This window comes from Mytilus trossulus, chromosome 2 (assembly GCF_036588685.1).
Source record: "Mytilus trossulus isolate FHL-02 chromosome 2, PNRI_Mtr1.1.1.hap1, whole genome shotgun sequence".
Taxonomy (NCBI): Eukaryota; Metazoa; Mollusca; class Bivalvia; order Mytilida; family Mytilidae; genus Mytilus; species Mytilus trossulus.
Genome location: NC_086374.1, coordinates 3,455,352 through 3,470,827, shown reverse-complemented (window position 1 = coordinate 3,470,827; position 15,476 = coordinate 3,455,352). Strand labels below are relative to the sequence as shown.

General features: G+C 31.2%; 1 protein-coding gene across 4 annotated transcripts in view; it reads left to right on the top strand.

The window, feature by feature from the left end:
- LOC134704857 (uncharacterized) overlaps window positions 1-13,952 on the top strand; it is a 111,134-nt gene extending 97,182 nt beyond the window's left edge. For all 4 annotated transcript variants that reach the window (XM_063563639.1, XM_063563640.1, XM_063563638.1 and 1 more), the window contains 8 exons: window positions 1,387-1,446; window positions 3,384-3,410; window positions 5,680-5,727; window positions 6,799-6,831; window positions 8,106-8,225; window positions 10,211-10,321; window positions 11,067-11,237; window positions 13,606-13,952. In XM_063563639.1, the coding sequence (XP_063419709.1) occupies window positions 1,387-1,446; window positions 3,384-3,410; window positions 5,680-5,727; window positions 6,799-6,831; window positions 8,106-8,225; window positions 10,211-10,321; window positions 11,067-11,237; window positions 13,606-13,649 (614 nt within the window). In that variant the 3' untranslated portion in view covers window positions 13,650-13,952. The remainder of the gene's footprint in view (window positions 1-1,386; window positions 1,447-3,383; window positions 3,411-5,679; window positions 5,728-6,798; window positions 6,832-8,105; window positions 8,226-10,210; window positions 10,322-11,066; window positions 11,238-13,605) is intronic.
- The last annotated feature ends 1,524 nt before the right edge of the window (window positions 13,953-15,476 follow it).

The following is a 15,476-nucleotide window of genomic DNA, read 5'->3' as shown; positions in this document are numbered from 1 at the left end:
TTTTTGATAAAAGGTTTGAAATATTGTAATGAATTGGTTGTTTGGGTGTTTTCAGAATTTTCTTCCAACCGGAACTCAAAAACCAAAACATTTGCAATTCAGGGGTGTATAAATACGAAATAAAGTAAGGAACTTTTTATCAAAAAGTAGATACAGAGAAAACTTTTTTATGACAAGTGTAAACAAATAAAACAAGAAAATCAGCAGGATAATTTATGTACAAAATATTGAATAAAAAACAAATATGTAACAGAGAAACAAATGACAACCACTGAATAAAAGGCTACTGACTTGGGTCAGGTTCATACTAAATGTGGCGGGTTAACTAGTTTGTTAGCGCCAAATCCTCCCCCTGACCTTTGACGCTAGTGTAACGGCACAACATATTGAGGAACAAACTATACAAAACAATAAACAAAAAAACAAAAAAAAATATGTGCACCCGTTAAAAACCACAATCTGTATTTGCCTATCTCAAATTTAGAGACTTGAATTCAGTGTCTGTTATCTTCGGTGTTTCATTTTTTGCTTTCTCTTAAATCAGGCTGTTGGCTTTCTTTTTATTTTGGGTTTCATCTCGATGAAGTCTTTGGCGCGCTGCTTCTGGATGCGGCTTCGATGGCGTCAACAATGTATTAATTTGGATAAGGTCAGTTTATGGGAATTACTAGTGGAATGTCAATAGTATGTGTTATTCAGTTGTATAATCAATGGCATAACTCATATTGACGAAGATTATATGACCCTGTCCCTTAACCAAGGTAATTTTGTTTGAAACTTTTGCATAGTTTACATGTTAAACAAAACAATTGATGAAAAACAGATATACAACACAGCAAAAAAAACATGTTAGCGGGATTCAACCCTCTCCCTTACCTGGGACAGTGGTGTAACAGTTTAACATATAATGAACTGTATAAATCATTTGAAAAAGCCTTAACTCATCAGATGGATACAAAAATCTAACAAAAGCAGAGTGGACGTGCATGGGTACATGTACATCCCAACAACAATAACACTGAGCGTCACTGACAGCTAGTTCAAAGCCAATACTAACTAATAAAGTAAATCATGCATCTAAGACTAATTAGTTTTACTTTATAATTGACTTTACGGTATGCTAATAATAAAGAACCTAGCGGTAACCTTCAATTGCCGAAATCGACGTCATGTTGACTTTAGTGGAACGCTGTCTTACTGACAATCATACAACATCTTTTCATCTATATCACTAACAATAATACGACATCGTTTGGTCCGCATGCTTGTCAATTATGGACTAGGTCAATACGTGATTTATTGACGTGTTCAGATTAAATTGACAGAGTACAAGTGAATGTTATATTTCATTGTCTACTTGTTACATTAAATCATTTTAATTTCCAGGAATAACGAATAATGTTATAAAAATAGAGGGCAACGACACTAAACTGTCAAAATCAGGTGGTAAGTTTTATCGATTTACAAGTAAATTAGATTCTTTAGCTTGGTTCTCATAATAGATTACATTTTTTTTACAGTAAAGTTTATACGTTTGAGTCCTTGTCTATGACAAATCATCATTAAAGATTTTAAAACAGGTTTCGAAAAAAATCATATATGGCTGAATAACGATAAACGTATTGTCTTAATATATCGAGGAAAGAAGTTAACGTTATGTACAACATATAATTAGGATGTTTTGCCTCCATGGGATTTATTTTCAGCTTTAGTTTTGTTCAGTTAAGTGTCTGTTTTATCTGGTCGTTTATATAAAGTGCCTTTTCTCATGGACTTCAAGCGATGTTCCACACCTGTAGTGTTTGCTTTGCTGATATTATTATTCTTGTGGATCTTGATGAAGATTTCTGCGTTTCATGTCGTAGTGGCAGTAATCTGGTATGATTTCTTTTGATTTGATGTTCGAATCTAGCCATGTTTCTGGCTTGGAACAGGTGCCTCTTTTGCCGTTATTTTGATATGTTTTGTTAAATAATCGATAAATGTCTAAATACATTGCCGACATTTACCGAAAGGAACTTACTTGTAACTGTCCTTGTCTAGATTTATATGTTTTAGTTTTGACCTGGAAACTCTGCACTAAAATTTACGACAAAAATGACAACTTTTTGATCCATATTGTTAATTTTACTTGTTATTTTGACGGTGATTATATTTCACAACTAGATCGCTATGACTGTGTATGTTGTGACGTTTAAGATTGTAATGAACGCTTTATGAAAAATAAGTAAATTATCAAAGTCAGGGATTTCGTTATCACAAATTACTCAAAACCTTTACTAAATTATTTCGTAGATATAAAGATTCGGTTTTGAAGTTTTGTTGTACCTCTAGAAAACTCTTTTAAAACGGAATAGCTCATTCACAATTTTAAGGAGATGTTTTTGACCGTGCCTGTAAATTAAGAAAGGATGGGTAAACTTAACGATCTTTTAAATAAACTTATTCTAAAAGGTTACCAATTTAATACTTTAATGAGATCTTTGAATATTGTTTTTATTGGTATTATTATTAAGTTTTTGTATCAGTAAATTAAAATCAAAGTAAGTATTATTGTTATCTACATATGTACTTTCATGGATCTAAAATCTGTCGATACCTGTTTATGGCGTCTTTACACTAAATCTAATGGATGTTGAATGTGTACTGGTTGTTAATTTAGTCTTATTCGTATGCTTTGTTAATTAGTTGTTATTGACTTTGAACTAGCTGTCAGAAACTGCGGGTACTCTCAAATCTGTACTTTGAGATTTACAAGAATCTGGCCACAATCACTCTGTTTTTTAGTTAGTTTTAGTTCTATTCGTTTCAATCTTATGGGTTAAGCCTTTTTAAACCACTATACAAATTCGGAGATGGTTGGGATCCCGTCAATATGTGAAACCCCGCCACATTTTGTATGTATGTGCCTGTCCCAAGTCAGAATCCTGTTATTCATTAGGTGTCGTTAGTATATAAAACGGGTTCAATCCTACCATTTTATACATAAGAAAATGCCTGTACCAAGTCAGGAATATGACAGTTGTTATCCATTCGATTGAGCTTTTGATTTTGCAATTAAAGGGACTTTCCTTTTTGAATTTTCCTCGGACTTCAATATGTTTGTGATTTTATTTTTCGTTGTTGTGTTACACAGTGGGTTTTTTTTGTACATCAATTAGGCGGTCAGTTTTCTCGTTTGAATTGCTTTACCTTTGAGATTTCGAGGCCTTTTATAGCTGACTATGCCGTTTTGTTGAAGGCCATATGACAACCTATAGTTGTTAATTTCTGTGTCATTTGTTCTCTAGTGAAGAGTTGTCTCAGTGGCAATCATACAACATCATATTTTTTTTTTGTATATTCTTCATTTTAAAAGAAATGCACATTTTTTTACGTTGTAGATCGTGTTATATCTTGTCTATTCCACGGTATGTATTATAAACTTCAGTATTATCTTTTATATACATTTTATATCATATAGTTTGCTTACGGTTTGCATAAAGGTTTAAACTAGATATAGTAAACATACATAACCACATTAATTAGAAGCGTCGAATTTGACAAAATAAGAACCACAACTGGGTGAAACATGGCAAAAAAAAAAATATTAACGATATCTTTCTGTTTTTGTATAACAAAACAATTTCAGACACTAAGAAAACAAATTATTCACAATCAAAACAGAAGAAGTTTTCACATAGGCTTAAACTATATAAAACATGAGATGTACATTATATGCACGTTTTTCAACTTTTTGAATTCTCCTGTAACATAAACTGATAAAGAGTGTACCATTACGAAGGAATTTTACTTTTCACATGAAACCAGTATTTCATAAGCTATACGAATGCTTACAATTTATGTAACAGCATGCTAACATACGAATTGACCATCGTATCAAAGAATACTCTATATAAAATGCATAGGGTAATCTCCATTTGATTGCTTTTGTCGTACAAAACCTTGTCATGTGGATTTAAATATTTTAAATAAGAACATTTTAATTACGTCGATTGAATGTGATTACACAGTGGGTTATCATAACTTCAATCTTTTATTCCAAATCATTTAATGTATCAAATTGAAGTACGTCAAAAAAAAAATCTTAATATCCAAAAGGTTATGAAAAATCACAATTTTAAAAATCATTTATCAAAGTAAATCAGCGAAGAAACATTTATTGCGTCTCGAGTCTTCCAAAAACCTTTTTTTTTACGATAGTCTGTCGTCTGAAAATTTCAGTTGGTGATATTCTGTTAAATGGATTTTTTTTTTAAAGTAGTCTTTAATTATTTCTTTTTAATTTTATTATGTTTTCGAACCATCAGAGTAACAACAATGTATTTTGCTTGTGTAACATCTTATATTAAAATGAAAAGTAATTTCTATAATTTAATCAACAAAAAAAAAGAACAAATAATATTAACCAAATAATGAAACGAGTCATATGTAATCTTGATTTAAGTAAGAAAGTTTTAGTAGAATATACCATTTATTTCAAAATCTCACATTTTTTCTTACAATATTTAAAAAAAAAATTAAATGACTTTACCAACAGTTAAAAACTCAAAATATTATTACAGATACTTCTTGATAGTTGATGGTTTTAAAAAATACAAACCTTGACATTTCAAATTAGTCCTGTTCCTTTTCCAGTATCATTAGTGTTAACCTGATAAGGAAGAGACTTGTCCATATTGTAACACACACATAATGTTTAAACGTCCATATAAAAAGGTCTGTACCAAGTCAGGAATATGACAGTCGTTAATCATTTGTTTGATGTTTTTGAGTTTTTGATTTTGCCTTTTAATTTGTGACTCTCCGTTTGATTTTTCCTCGGAGTTCGGTATTTTTGTTATTTTCTTTTTACCAATATTGTGTTTTTATAAAAATACCATTTATCAAAAAGATATATGCTGTGATTCAAGTCAACAAACTTTAAATTCTTCAAGTGAAAAAAATGACCCAAAAAATATGTCATGCATTTTAAACTTTTTCTGCAATACGATAACAAAATCAATTTGTTTTAATGTCATAATTATATCAAATGTTCAAAATCTAGTTAGTTAACACTTACGTAAATATATGTATACATACAACGAATGATTTGAAATATTTGTAATAAGCCTTTAATTGAAAATAAAACCTCACCATAGATACAAGGCTAATAGTTCTGTACGCAAGACGCGCATTTCGTCTTCGTGATATTTTTAGTAGTGCTTAAACCGCACATTGTTTGTCATATATAATTTATACTTTCGTTTGCCATAGCATGCATCAAGAGCGGAAAACTTGTATCAAATACGGCAAAATTTATCTGTGACTGGGTTGAGAAATCTCAGTAGTGTTGTCTACTGTCCCATGGTACCCTCGAATACGAAACATCCAACTGCAGACACATTCTTTGCACTTTAAAAAAAATATCCCTGTAAGGGTTTCATTTTCTGAGAATCCGATGCATTCATATTACACAATTGGGTATATTTATTTCCATCATTCAACTTGAATATTACCCTCTGATCGTACTAACTCGTGCAACTACAATGCACACTATCAGTTAAGGTTTAAAAGCAGACCGATTCAGGCTTTTTCGGATTTAAATAATGTTAATAGGCCGAATACACTTTTATTGTTGCAGTTTTGAAATGTTTACATACATGTATATACAGACAATTCCATAATTGTAAATTGCAGATATGAGTGACAAGAATGTCAATCCATTTATTGACACATGCAAAATTGGTAAGTACAGTTTGTAGAATTAATAAAGTGTTTTCAATATGTGCTGTTTGAAACTACTTTTCAAATCAAATTTAATGTATTGAGCATTGTTTTCATTAGAAATAGAAAAAAAACACTTCAAACTGCATAATACACCAATATATAAACAATAGTAGAAGTTACAAATTATATGTCATGCATGGCTTTCGGAGATATTTTCCGGATTTCCTTTCATTAGAAACACTGAAATAAAAAAAAAATAGAGGCTCTCAAGAGCCTGTGTCGCTCACCTTGGTTTATGTGCATATTAAACAATGAACACAGATAAATTCATAACAAAATTGTGTTATGATGATGGTGATGTGTTTGTAGATCTTACTTTACTGAACATTCTTGTTGTTACAATTATCCAACTATAATGAACTTGGCCCAGTAATTACAGTGGAAAATATTTTCTAAAAGTCTACAAAAATTTAAGAAAATGGTTAAAAATTGACTATAAAGGGCAATAACTCCTAAAGGGATCAACTGACCATATTGGTCGTGTTGACTTATTTGTAAATCTTACTTTGCTGAACAGTATTGCTGTTTATCTCTATCTTTAATATTATTCAAGATAATAACCAAAAACAGCTAAATTACCAATTCAGAGGCAGCAACCCAACAACAGGTTGTTCGATTCATCTGAACTTTTCTGGGCAGATAGATCTTGAATTGATAAAAAATGTAACCCCTGTCAGATTTGCTCTTAATGCTTTGGTTTTTGAGTTATAAGCCAAAAACTGCATTTTACCCCTATGTTCTATGTTTAGCCATGGCGGCCATCTTGGATGGTTGACCGGGTCGCCGGACACAGTTTTTAAACTAGATACCCCAATGATGATTGTGGCCAAGTTTTGTTAAATTTGGCCCAGTAGTTTTAGAGCAGAAGATTTTTGTAAAAGTTAACGACGACGGACGACGACGACGACAGACGCCGGAAGCAAAGTGATGAAAATAGCTCACTTGGCCCTTCGGGCCAGGTGAGCAAAAAATGTATGAATGATTTTATTCTATTAATAATTTAAAGTATATAATCCAGTTAATTTTTAGGTAGCCAAGAAGTGAATGATACATGCAATAAATGTAAGTTCCTCATGTAGTCTTCTTAGTTTCTCGAAAAAATTGCGGTTTTTATCCAACGCAATTATAGGTTTGAACGTAGTTTTCAATTTAGACTCGTTTATATAGATATATATATACAAGTCTAAATTGAAAACTACGTTCAAACCTATGATTGCTTTGGATAAAAACTGCAATTTTTATACGTGTGCATGTAAAACAAGTTTCATTGTAGAAGGGTCTAAAAACAGTACAAACAACATTTTCCATGTAATGCCACAAACATAAGGTGTCAATATCTTTTTTGTACACCAGATCCGGATTATATATATAAAGATTTGGTATGATTGCCAATGAGACAACTCTCCACAAGAGACCAAAATGACACAGAAATTAACAACTATAGGTCACCGTACGGCCTTCAAAAATGAACAAAGACCATACCTTTAAATAACTCGAATTAATACCAAGCGATATTTAATTATCACTCGTTATGGAACCTATAATTGTTAACACGACGATAGTGTATTTAGCGAAATAATAACGTTAAGCAACACGATAATAATTTACTAATAATGAATATAAATTTAAGAGGAATGTTGCTATTCACGGTTTTGTTACTTTTATTTTATTTTAACCTTTGAGCACATTTGGCTTCGTAAGAAGCCGTTGAAAGATCGCTTGCAAAAGTTTTCATTTGGATCTGCCTTGTCGTATAATCGAAACGACTGCTTATAATTATGTAGTATTTATCTATTAACTATCGGTTGCTGCCCATATCAATTGATTTGGTTCAACAAGCCATTGTATATTGCAATTTAGCTTCAAAAATGAACCGGCATATTTGATTTTAATATTTGTACAAACAAAAACAATAGTATGCATTGATACATGTTAGTTTTCACCATTTAAAACAAACTTGAAGGGAAAAATGTGTTGTTTTTTTAAAATTGCAAAACGATTGCAATAATTGTTTATGTTGTTAATTGTGTTTGATAACAGACTAATGATGTTAATGTACTGTAAGCGAAATCTGAACAATAAAGAATTTACCACAATTGTTTATGACTTGACTTGCAGATTTATTTATGTATAAATGACTGATCATTCGGATGATTTGTTGAAAATTTCATCCACCAACAATTTGCTATCGCTAAAAAAGTTTTAAAAATGTTGATATAATATAAATTGTGTTTGAATCAATGTCGTTGTTCACAATTGTCTTAAATACAAATGTTATTTGAATGAATAACTCAGATGCATGTTTTTTGGAAGAAAAAAATATTTGCATATTTCAGCTCCGCACAGTTGTAAAGATTGTTGTGAAGACTGTAGAATGATTTTACCAATCATATGCTTTTGTGATGAGGTTCTTCACTGTCCAGATAATAACAGCGATAGACCGGCGAAGATGGAATGTAAGAATACGTAGAAATTCGAGTTTACAATACAATAAAACTAAATAAAAACACACCATCATCTACTACTGCCAACACTGCATGAATGTATGATCATTTTTCGCATTCCTGAATGAGATAAAATGTCAATATAACATCATCGAAACATTTTTAAAATTATCACTATCAACATTTATAGCTTTTATAGCATTTATTTTTGAAAAAGTATGATAAAACTTCATTTTAACAAATTGTTAAAAACAATCTATCAATTTTCATTAATACGCTGTTCCACCTTAACAAAATATGTGGTGACGTTAACAATGGCTAAATTAAAACGGCGTTTAAAAAGGAGCTGTCTCTAGACCACCGACATACTCGGCACCGCCAGCTGCAATATGTTTAGGAGTTTAGTGTAACGTCCATTTTCACCTAACTAGTACACAATTTTATTCAGGGGCCAGCTGATGACCACCTTTGGATGCAGGATTTCAGCTTTCGGCTAATTATCGTATAAATGTTTTTACATTGTAATTTTGTGGTCTTTTATAGCTGACTATGTGGTATTATTACAAATTTTCAAATTTTAAACGTGAGGTTCGTCGAGCGTTTTTAAATATTAAAGATTTAACCGTCGAGAGTGGATAAATATTGTATTATACGAGGTTTGGTGGTGGAATCTGTTTCTCAGATGAATTGCAAACAATATGCAGGCAAATTAAATCCTCCTTTTCGAATGATCTGAAAAAAAGATGTGATCTTCCTATGTGAGATCATCAGGCAGGCATGGTCGCTTTTTTTCATGCCGTCACAATATGAAATATAGAGGAAAGCAAGAAAATTCGACGTTATGATGGGATTTTAACCAATAAAGAACTGAGATCAAATAAACTACACATTGATTTTTTTCATACAATGAGTGCAGAAATGGATAAGATGAAGAAGAATTAGATAACAATAATGATATATACACAGTTTTGATGTATAAGAAAAACTAACATGGTTAGAATATACAAATGATAACATCATTACAAACACAATAGATATAGGAAGATGTGGTGTGAGTGCCAATGAGACAACTCTCCATCCAAATAACAATTTAAAAAGTAAACCATTATAGGTTAAAGTACGGCCTTCAACACGGAGCCTTGGCTCACACCGAACAACAAGCTATAAAGGGCCCCAAAATTACTAGTGTAAAACCATTCAAACGGGAAAACCAACGGTCTAATCTATATAAACAAAACGAGAAACGAGAAACACGTATATATTACATAAACAAAAAATGTCATTTAATATTCCTGTCTAAGTTAGAAAATACATAAAATAACACGATAGCAACATCAATTACAATTTGATATTCTTGTAAGTTTATAAATACACCAATTGTATTTTGTTTTTAAACATTTACATGTGATAGTATAAATTAAACAAAAATACGTCATTGTTTGTGACGTTTATCAATTCATGTGATAGGCAGATAATATTTCATTTGTGGTGTCCTGGTGGGCTGTTGTAAATTTATAAGAGGTGCCTGTTGTTATTTTGCTGGTGCAATGTACTTTTATATTAAATATTTGTGTTTTTCTATGTGATGAGTGTTCTTGCTGTTTTCTTTACCATTCATGTCAAATAGTGATGTCATTTTACCGTTTAGTAATCATTACCATATAAGTAGGAGGTTTGACTAGCCAAAAATCAAGGTATAACTCACCATTTTTTTTTAAATGTCTTGAACCAAGTCAGAAATATTGAAGTTGTTTATCAAATAAACCATTTCTGTATATGTTTGCGTTTGTTTTTGTTGCACTTCAGTGTTTCGAATGTTAATGTGATTTTAGTTACCCAGATTGTTTTTTTTTTTTTTGCTTTATCGAATAATGACTATAGAATCGAGGGTTAACTGCTATTGCTGGTATTCATAAAATAAAATATAAAGTCATATTGCCCCATAAACAAATAAAATGTGACTGAAAATAACACATTGTACTTTTTATTTCTCACAGATGATAAGTGTAAAGGTGATTATTGTCCATGTCGAAATGGAGGCAATTGTAGTTCTAAAGTTTCACCTAAACGAGCAACCGCAAAAGATATAATATGCTCTTGTCCTAAAGGTATATATATACACTAAATATCTATAATACAGTATAAATAGTAGCAATTTGAGTCAACAATTTACAAGTACCTCCAATATACTTCATACTTTCAATGAGTTTGTTGTCCTAAATGAAATAAACATGATATTGAGTATTTAAAAAAAACTAGAAACTGTACGTCGCCAAAGGGATAGCAGGTATTCTGCCTGCTTAAATCCGCCCGTCCGTTTATTTGTCCAGACTTTAAATAAAAAACTTTGGTCAAAATGTTATTGTCTTCTATGAAAGCAAATAGTTCATATATCGCGAGAGCATTTCGATGTTTTGTTGCAACAAAGATTCGACTTTTTGTCTTTGATTAAGTTCTGTGTAAATTCTACTTAAAACTTAATGTCTTTCAGATTGAGTCCAATAGCGAAACATATATTGCCATGTATTTTTTTTTTTTGTAAAAAGGAATGCATTGGTGGTGTACAAAATAGTATAATTGAAGTCAATGTAACTGTCAGATAACTTACTTTTACCATGGTCTGTGTAATCATGTCAATAAAATCCTGGGTGTGAATGTTCAGAGCGGAGATTTCGAAAATTTGCTCAATTATTATGTGTTTACTCAATCCACATTTTATTTTAATATGTGTTCATGACACTGATAAGAGTACTGATATTGAGAAGATTTTACGACGAAACAATAAAACGAGTCAAAAGTTGCTTTCAAGAGAGAAAAAACATTCTAAGGTTTTTGTTTTTGTCTAATATGCAGGATTCAGCGGTCATTATTGTCAACATAAACCAAACAGGATTTGTGAAGAACAATTGAGTACCAGTATGTTAAAAACTAAAAATTGCAGTAAAAAATATGATGCGAAGAATAATGATGCGAAGTGTCATATTTCACAAAACAATACCATTTTCATCTGTAAAATTCCCAAAGGTAAATTACAATTATACGGACAAATAAACATATTTTTATATAAAATAGATAAAGACATTTTGTTGTGTATCTTTTTTAACTTTGTTAGAATTCTTAATGATTTAATGTTCCTATAATAATAGTTCATTTGTGTCCAAATTTAAAAAAAAAACCAAACAGGTACTAGTTGAAGAGCACTAGTCAAGGTCGTTAAAAACTTACATTTGTTGTTGAAGAGCATAGAGGAACAAAAATTTCAAATACGGCTAAGGTAATCTATGTCTGGGATCAGAAAATCTAAGCACCGCGAATAATTTATACTTTTGTTAACAGTTAATTTATAAAAATGACCATATAGTTGATATTCATGTCAACGACAAAGTGCTGAATACTGGGGTGGTGATACCCCCGGGGACGAAACGTCTTACATCAATGGCATCCACTCAGTGGTGTTAATAGTCAAAATAATAATCAAAGGTACCAGGTTTCCGATTGGATACGTCTGACGAGTATTTCGTCCACAAAAGACTCGTCAGTTACGCTCATATCAAAACAGTTAGAAAGCCAAACAGGTAAACAGTTAAAGACCATTGATGACCAAAAATTCCAAACAGTTGTGTCAAATATTGCTCAGTTAATTTAAGCCTGGGTTAAAAAAATCCTAAGTATTTCGAATAATTCATACTTTTGCAAACAGTAATATTATAAAAATTAACACATAGTTGCTATTCTTGTCAATAACGAGGTGCTGACTACAAGGCTGGTGATACACTAGTAGACAAAACGTCCGCCAGTAATGGCATCGACCCAGTGGTGTTAATAGTTATCAAAAGTACCAAGTTTATAACTCGATACGACAGACGCGTGTTTCGTCTACAAAAGCCTCATCAGTAACGCTAAGATCATAATAGTTAGACAGCGAAACAGGTATAAATTTAAAGAGCATTGAGGAACCACCAATTCAAAAAGTTGTGCCAAATACGGCTACGGTAGTACATGCTATTTGTGAAAAGCTTTTATTTCAGATAAAATGATACCTGGATGCTTCATACATTGAGGCCCATTATTATTGTCCTCGATTTCATGGTTCATTGACACCTTGAAAACACATTTAAATCATTTAATCTAAAGATATACTAATGCTTCATTTAAGGGCATACATTACAGTTACAGGGGAGGTATTCGCGTTGCTAACGTAAATTGTTATTTTCGCAACTTCAAACTGTGACATATCGGGAAAAGTAGCAGTTTTCGGCTGATTTTTATCATTCAAACTGATATAACTTGAAAACGAGTTCATGGACCCCTCTCATTTAAAATTCCATTTGGTTTGATTATGTAAGACGATGACGTGTACTAATTTTCATGAAAACGTAAATAGTGCATTTTTTTTAATTTGATTAATATACAGAAAAAAAATACATTTTTTTCCTACATTCACAATCATTTGATAAATTTCAGTTATTTGTAAAAATCAAATGTACAAATTTATGCAATATTTATATAACACACAAATTACAAATGATTTAACAAAAACAGATCTCGTTGATCTTTTAAAAACAAGAAAGTTATGTATTTCTATCGACAGGAAAAATACGGCAACACATCCGTATTTTGAGGACATATCCGAAATTTGAATCTCAATTTCCTCAAAATGTATCACAAGCATATATATTTTTTATTACATATTTGATTTAATCAGGTAAAACATAGCCTTCATGATTTTTTTATTAAATTTAAATTAAATGTGGTTCAAAACTGTATCGTATGCCCTTAAGAGAATAACCAAGAACTCAGATACAAATATTTTGTCTTGGGAAGAGATCAATCATACTTCAAACAAAACACTACCATTCAAAGGAAAAAAATATCACGAAACTAACTATCAGGATGTTAGATTTCTTGGCAGTCCAACTGGAACCATACATTCTCCTCTTCTTGCCGCCTTGTTCATTTATTCCTATGGGGCAGCCCTTATGGGAGATATCCCTATACTATAACTTCATGAGTTAGCGGATAAGCTAGCTTCTTTTAATTAGGATATCTTCGACCACCACGGAAAGTTTGTAACACCGACATCTACCGAAATGTTCAAACTGTTGTTTAACAATTTCGTCAACCTTTCTTCGAATCCTACCAACCGAGTTATAATTGTCACCAAATATGTATTTAATTGAGCAACAAAAATAGTTCATAAACATCACTTGCACAAAGTTGCGTGTGTTCTCGTCACCATAACATATGCATTTTCTTATTTTACACCATTATCGATTATCATCTGTGTAATCTTTTCAATATTCTTAATTAGCAAAGAGCAACTGAATGAAGAAATAGACAAGGCGTCAACATAACTCATTTATCATTTATACATCTTTGTTTTATTTTTTAGATCCATCTGAAACTCATAACATACCTAACTGTACCGACGGTTGATAGTGTTGGCGTAGATTTAAATATTTTCCATCTGCTATACTCTAAACTGATAATGATTCACCAAACAACACAATAATGCAATACACCTTATCGCTATTTGTCCGCCATTACTGTATATCACACAGGTTCCGGTAAAATTTTAACATCAGAAAACAAAATATATGACGCCACAATGGAAAAGTGATTGTTGCATGCGTCAAAAGTTCAAGCGGCCGGTTCAGCCGGGATTAGCGATAAGGTGTATGATGCCAGTGAATAGACAATGATGCCAGTAAATAGATAATACTTTTAGTCTTTTTGTTGTAAATACATAAAATTTGTCTTTAATACAAACATACTCAATATCAAATTGAGCATGTAATATTTTTCTTTCATATTACTTGTGTTATATGTATTCAAAATATTGTAAATTGAAAAGTGTTTCATGTTGATTGTAAAGGATTTACTGTCACCTAATGTTATGAATAATTATCTATTTTATTTCATTTCTAAGTCCATTATATGTATGATTTATTTAATAATGGTCTAATAATGCTTAATTTTTTTTGAAGTTGGAATGTATTATAAAATATAAAAATGTTGTATAAATTTAAAACAATTTTAATTCTTATCACGTTATCTTAGTGTTGTTTTTCACCTGTAAATAATCAATTTCCTTAAGTCTAGAATTTTAGTTTATTGAAGGACCTTTTGTCTGATTTTTAAAAAAATTGTAAAAATATTCGAATTCGCTCTCGCCTTTTTGTGCTAATGCGGCGTAAAGCAAACAATAATCAATCAATCAATATTTGACAACTAAGACGTCTTTTTACGTCCAAAATACAGCAATATAGGTACAAGAAAAGTGTGAAGTGCATGAACACATTTAAGTTGAAATTGGCATTTTGGAATTATTATTAAGGATGTTCACTACTCTGTTTACAGATCTTTAAACAAAACTAAGCTATTTATAAGTCTGTTAGAAATTGAAAGTATACTTAAAAAAATGAGTTGAACAAACGTATATCGGTCCGTGACCTTATTTTCGAGAGATAAGCCAATGAAAAATAATGTTTTTCTTAACTTTTCATTCATTTTGCATTAGCAACCCTATCCTGAAAAAAAAGAAAGAATAGTTTTTAAAGTAATTTCAAATATGGATTTTTGAACTATATGTAATAGATTAGTAAAAGAAAAGCAGGGCTAGCGGAGACAATTTATTAATGACACTATTTGGATAAACCTAAAGGATTTCGAATATTTGTAAAGAAAAGCAAAAATAAGAGAAGCGAACCTCCTTAAGTTTTTGAAAACGTTGATTAATAACCAAAATTATTAAATAAAACATGACGTAAAGTGTTGATTTCTCGAGGGACATTATCAATCAAACAGAAGTGGTATCGATTAAGCCTCAGGGATTTATGCATGTAATCACAAAGAAAATATCATTTCTGACCTATATTTTGTATGTGTGGGTGCAATATTGAGAATGTATACCATTTCCTTTTTACTCTCATTTAAATACGGACATGATCAAATTTGATGAATAATCTTATATATGGTTCACTATGAACTTTTAATGGAATGTTAGGTTTGGACAATTGGTTTTTTGAACCTCTTGTATAACAAAACGTCTACATATTTAAACTTTCGTACGAATATATTCATAATCCTAAGAAGAAAAGTCTTGTCATATGGAACTATACTTTGTTGGTGGAACAACTAAATCTTTACCAATGTAACAATGATACACCTGTAATTTATGGTGACATATTCAAAAACTGGCTGCTAGCGTAGTGGCTGCTATCAAGTAAGTGCTAACTTGAGCCTTGTCTTTTTGGTAAAGTT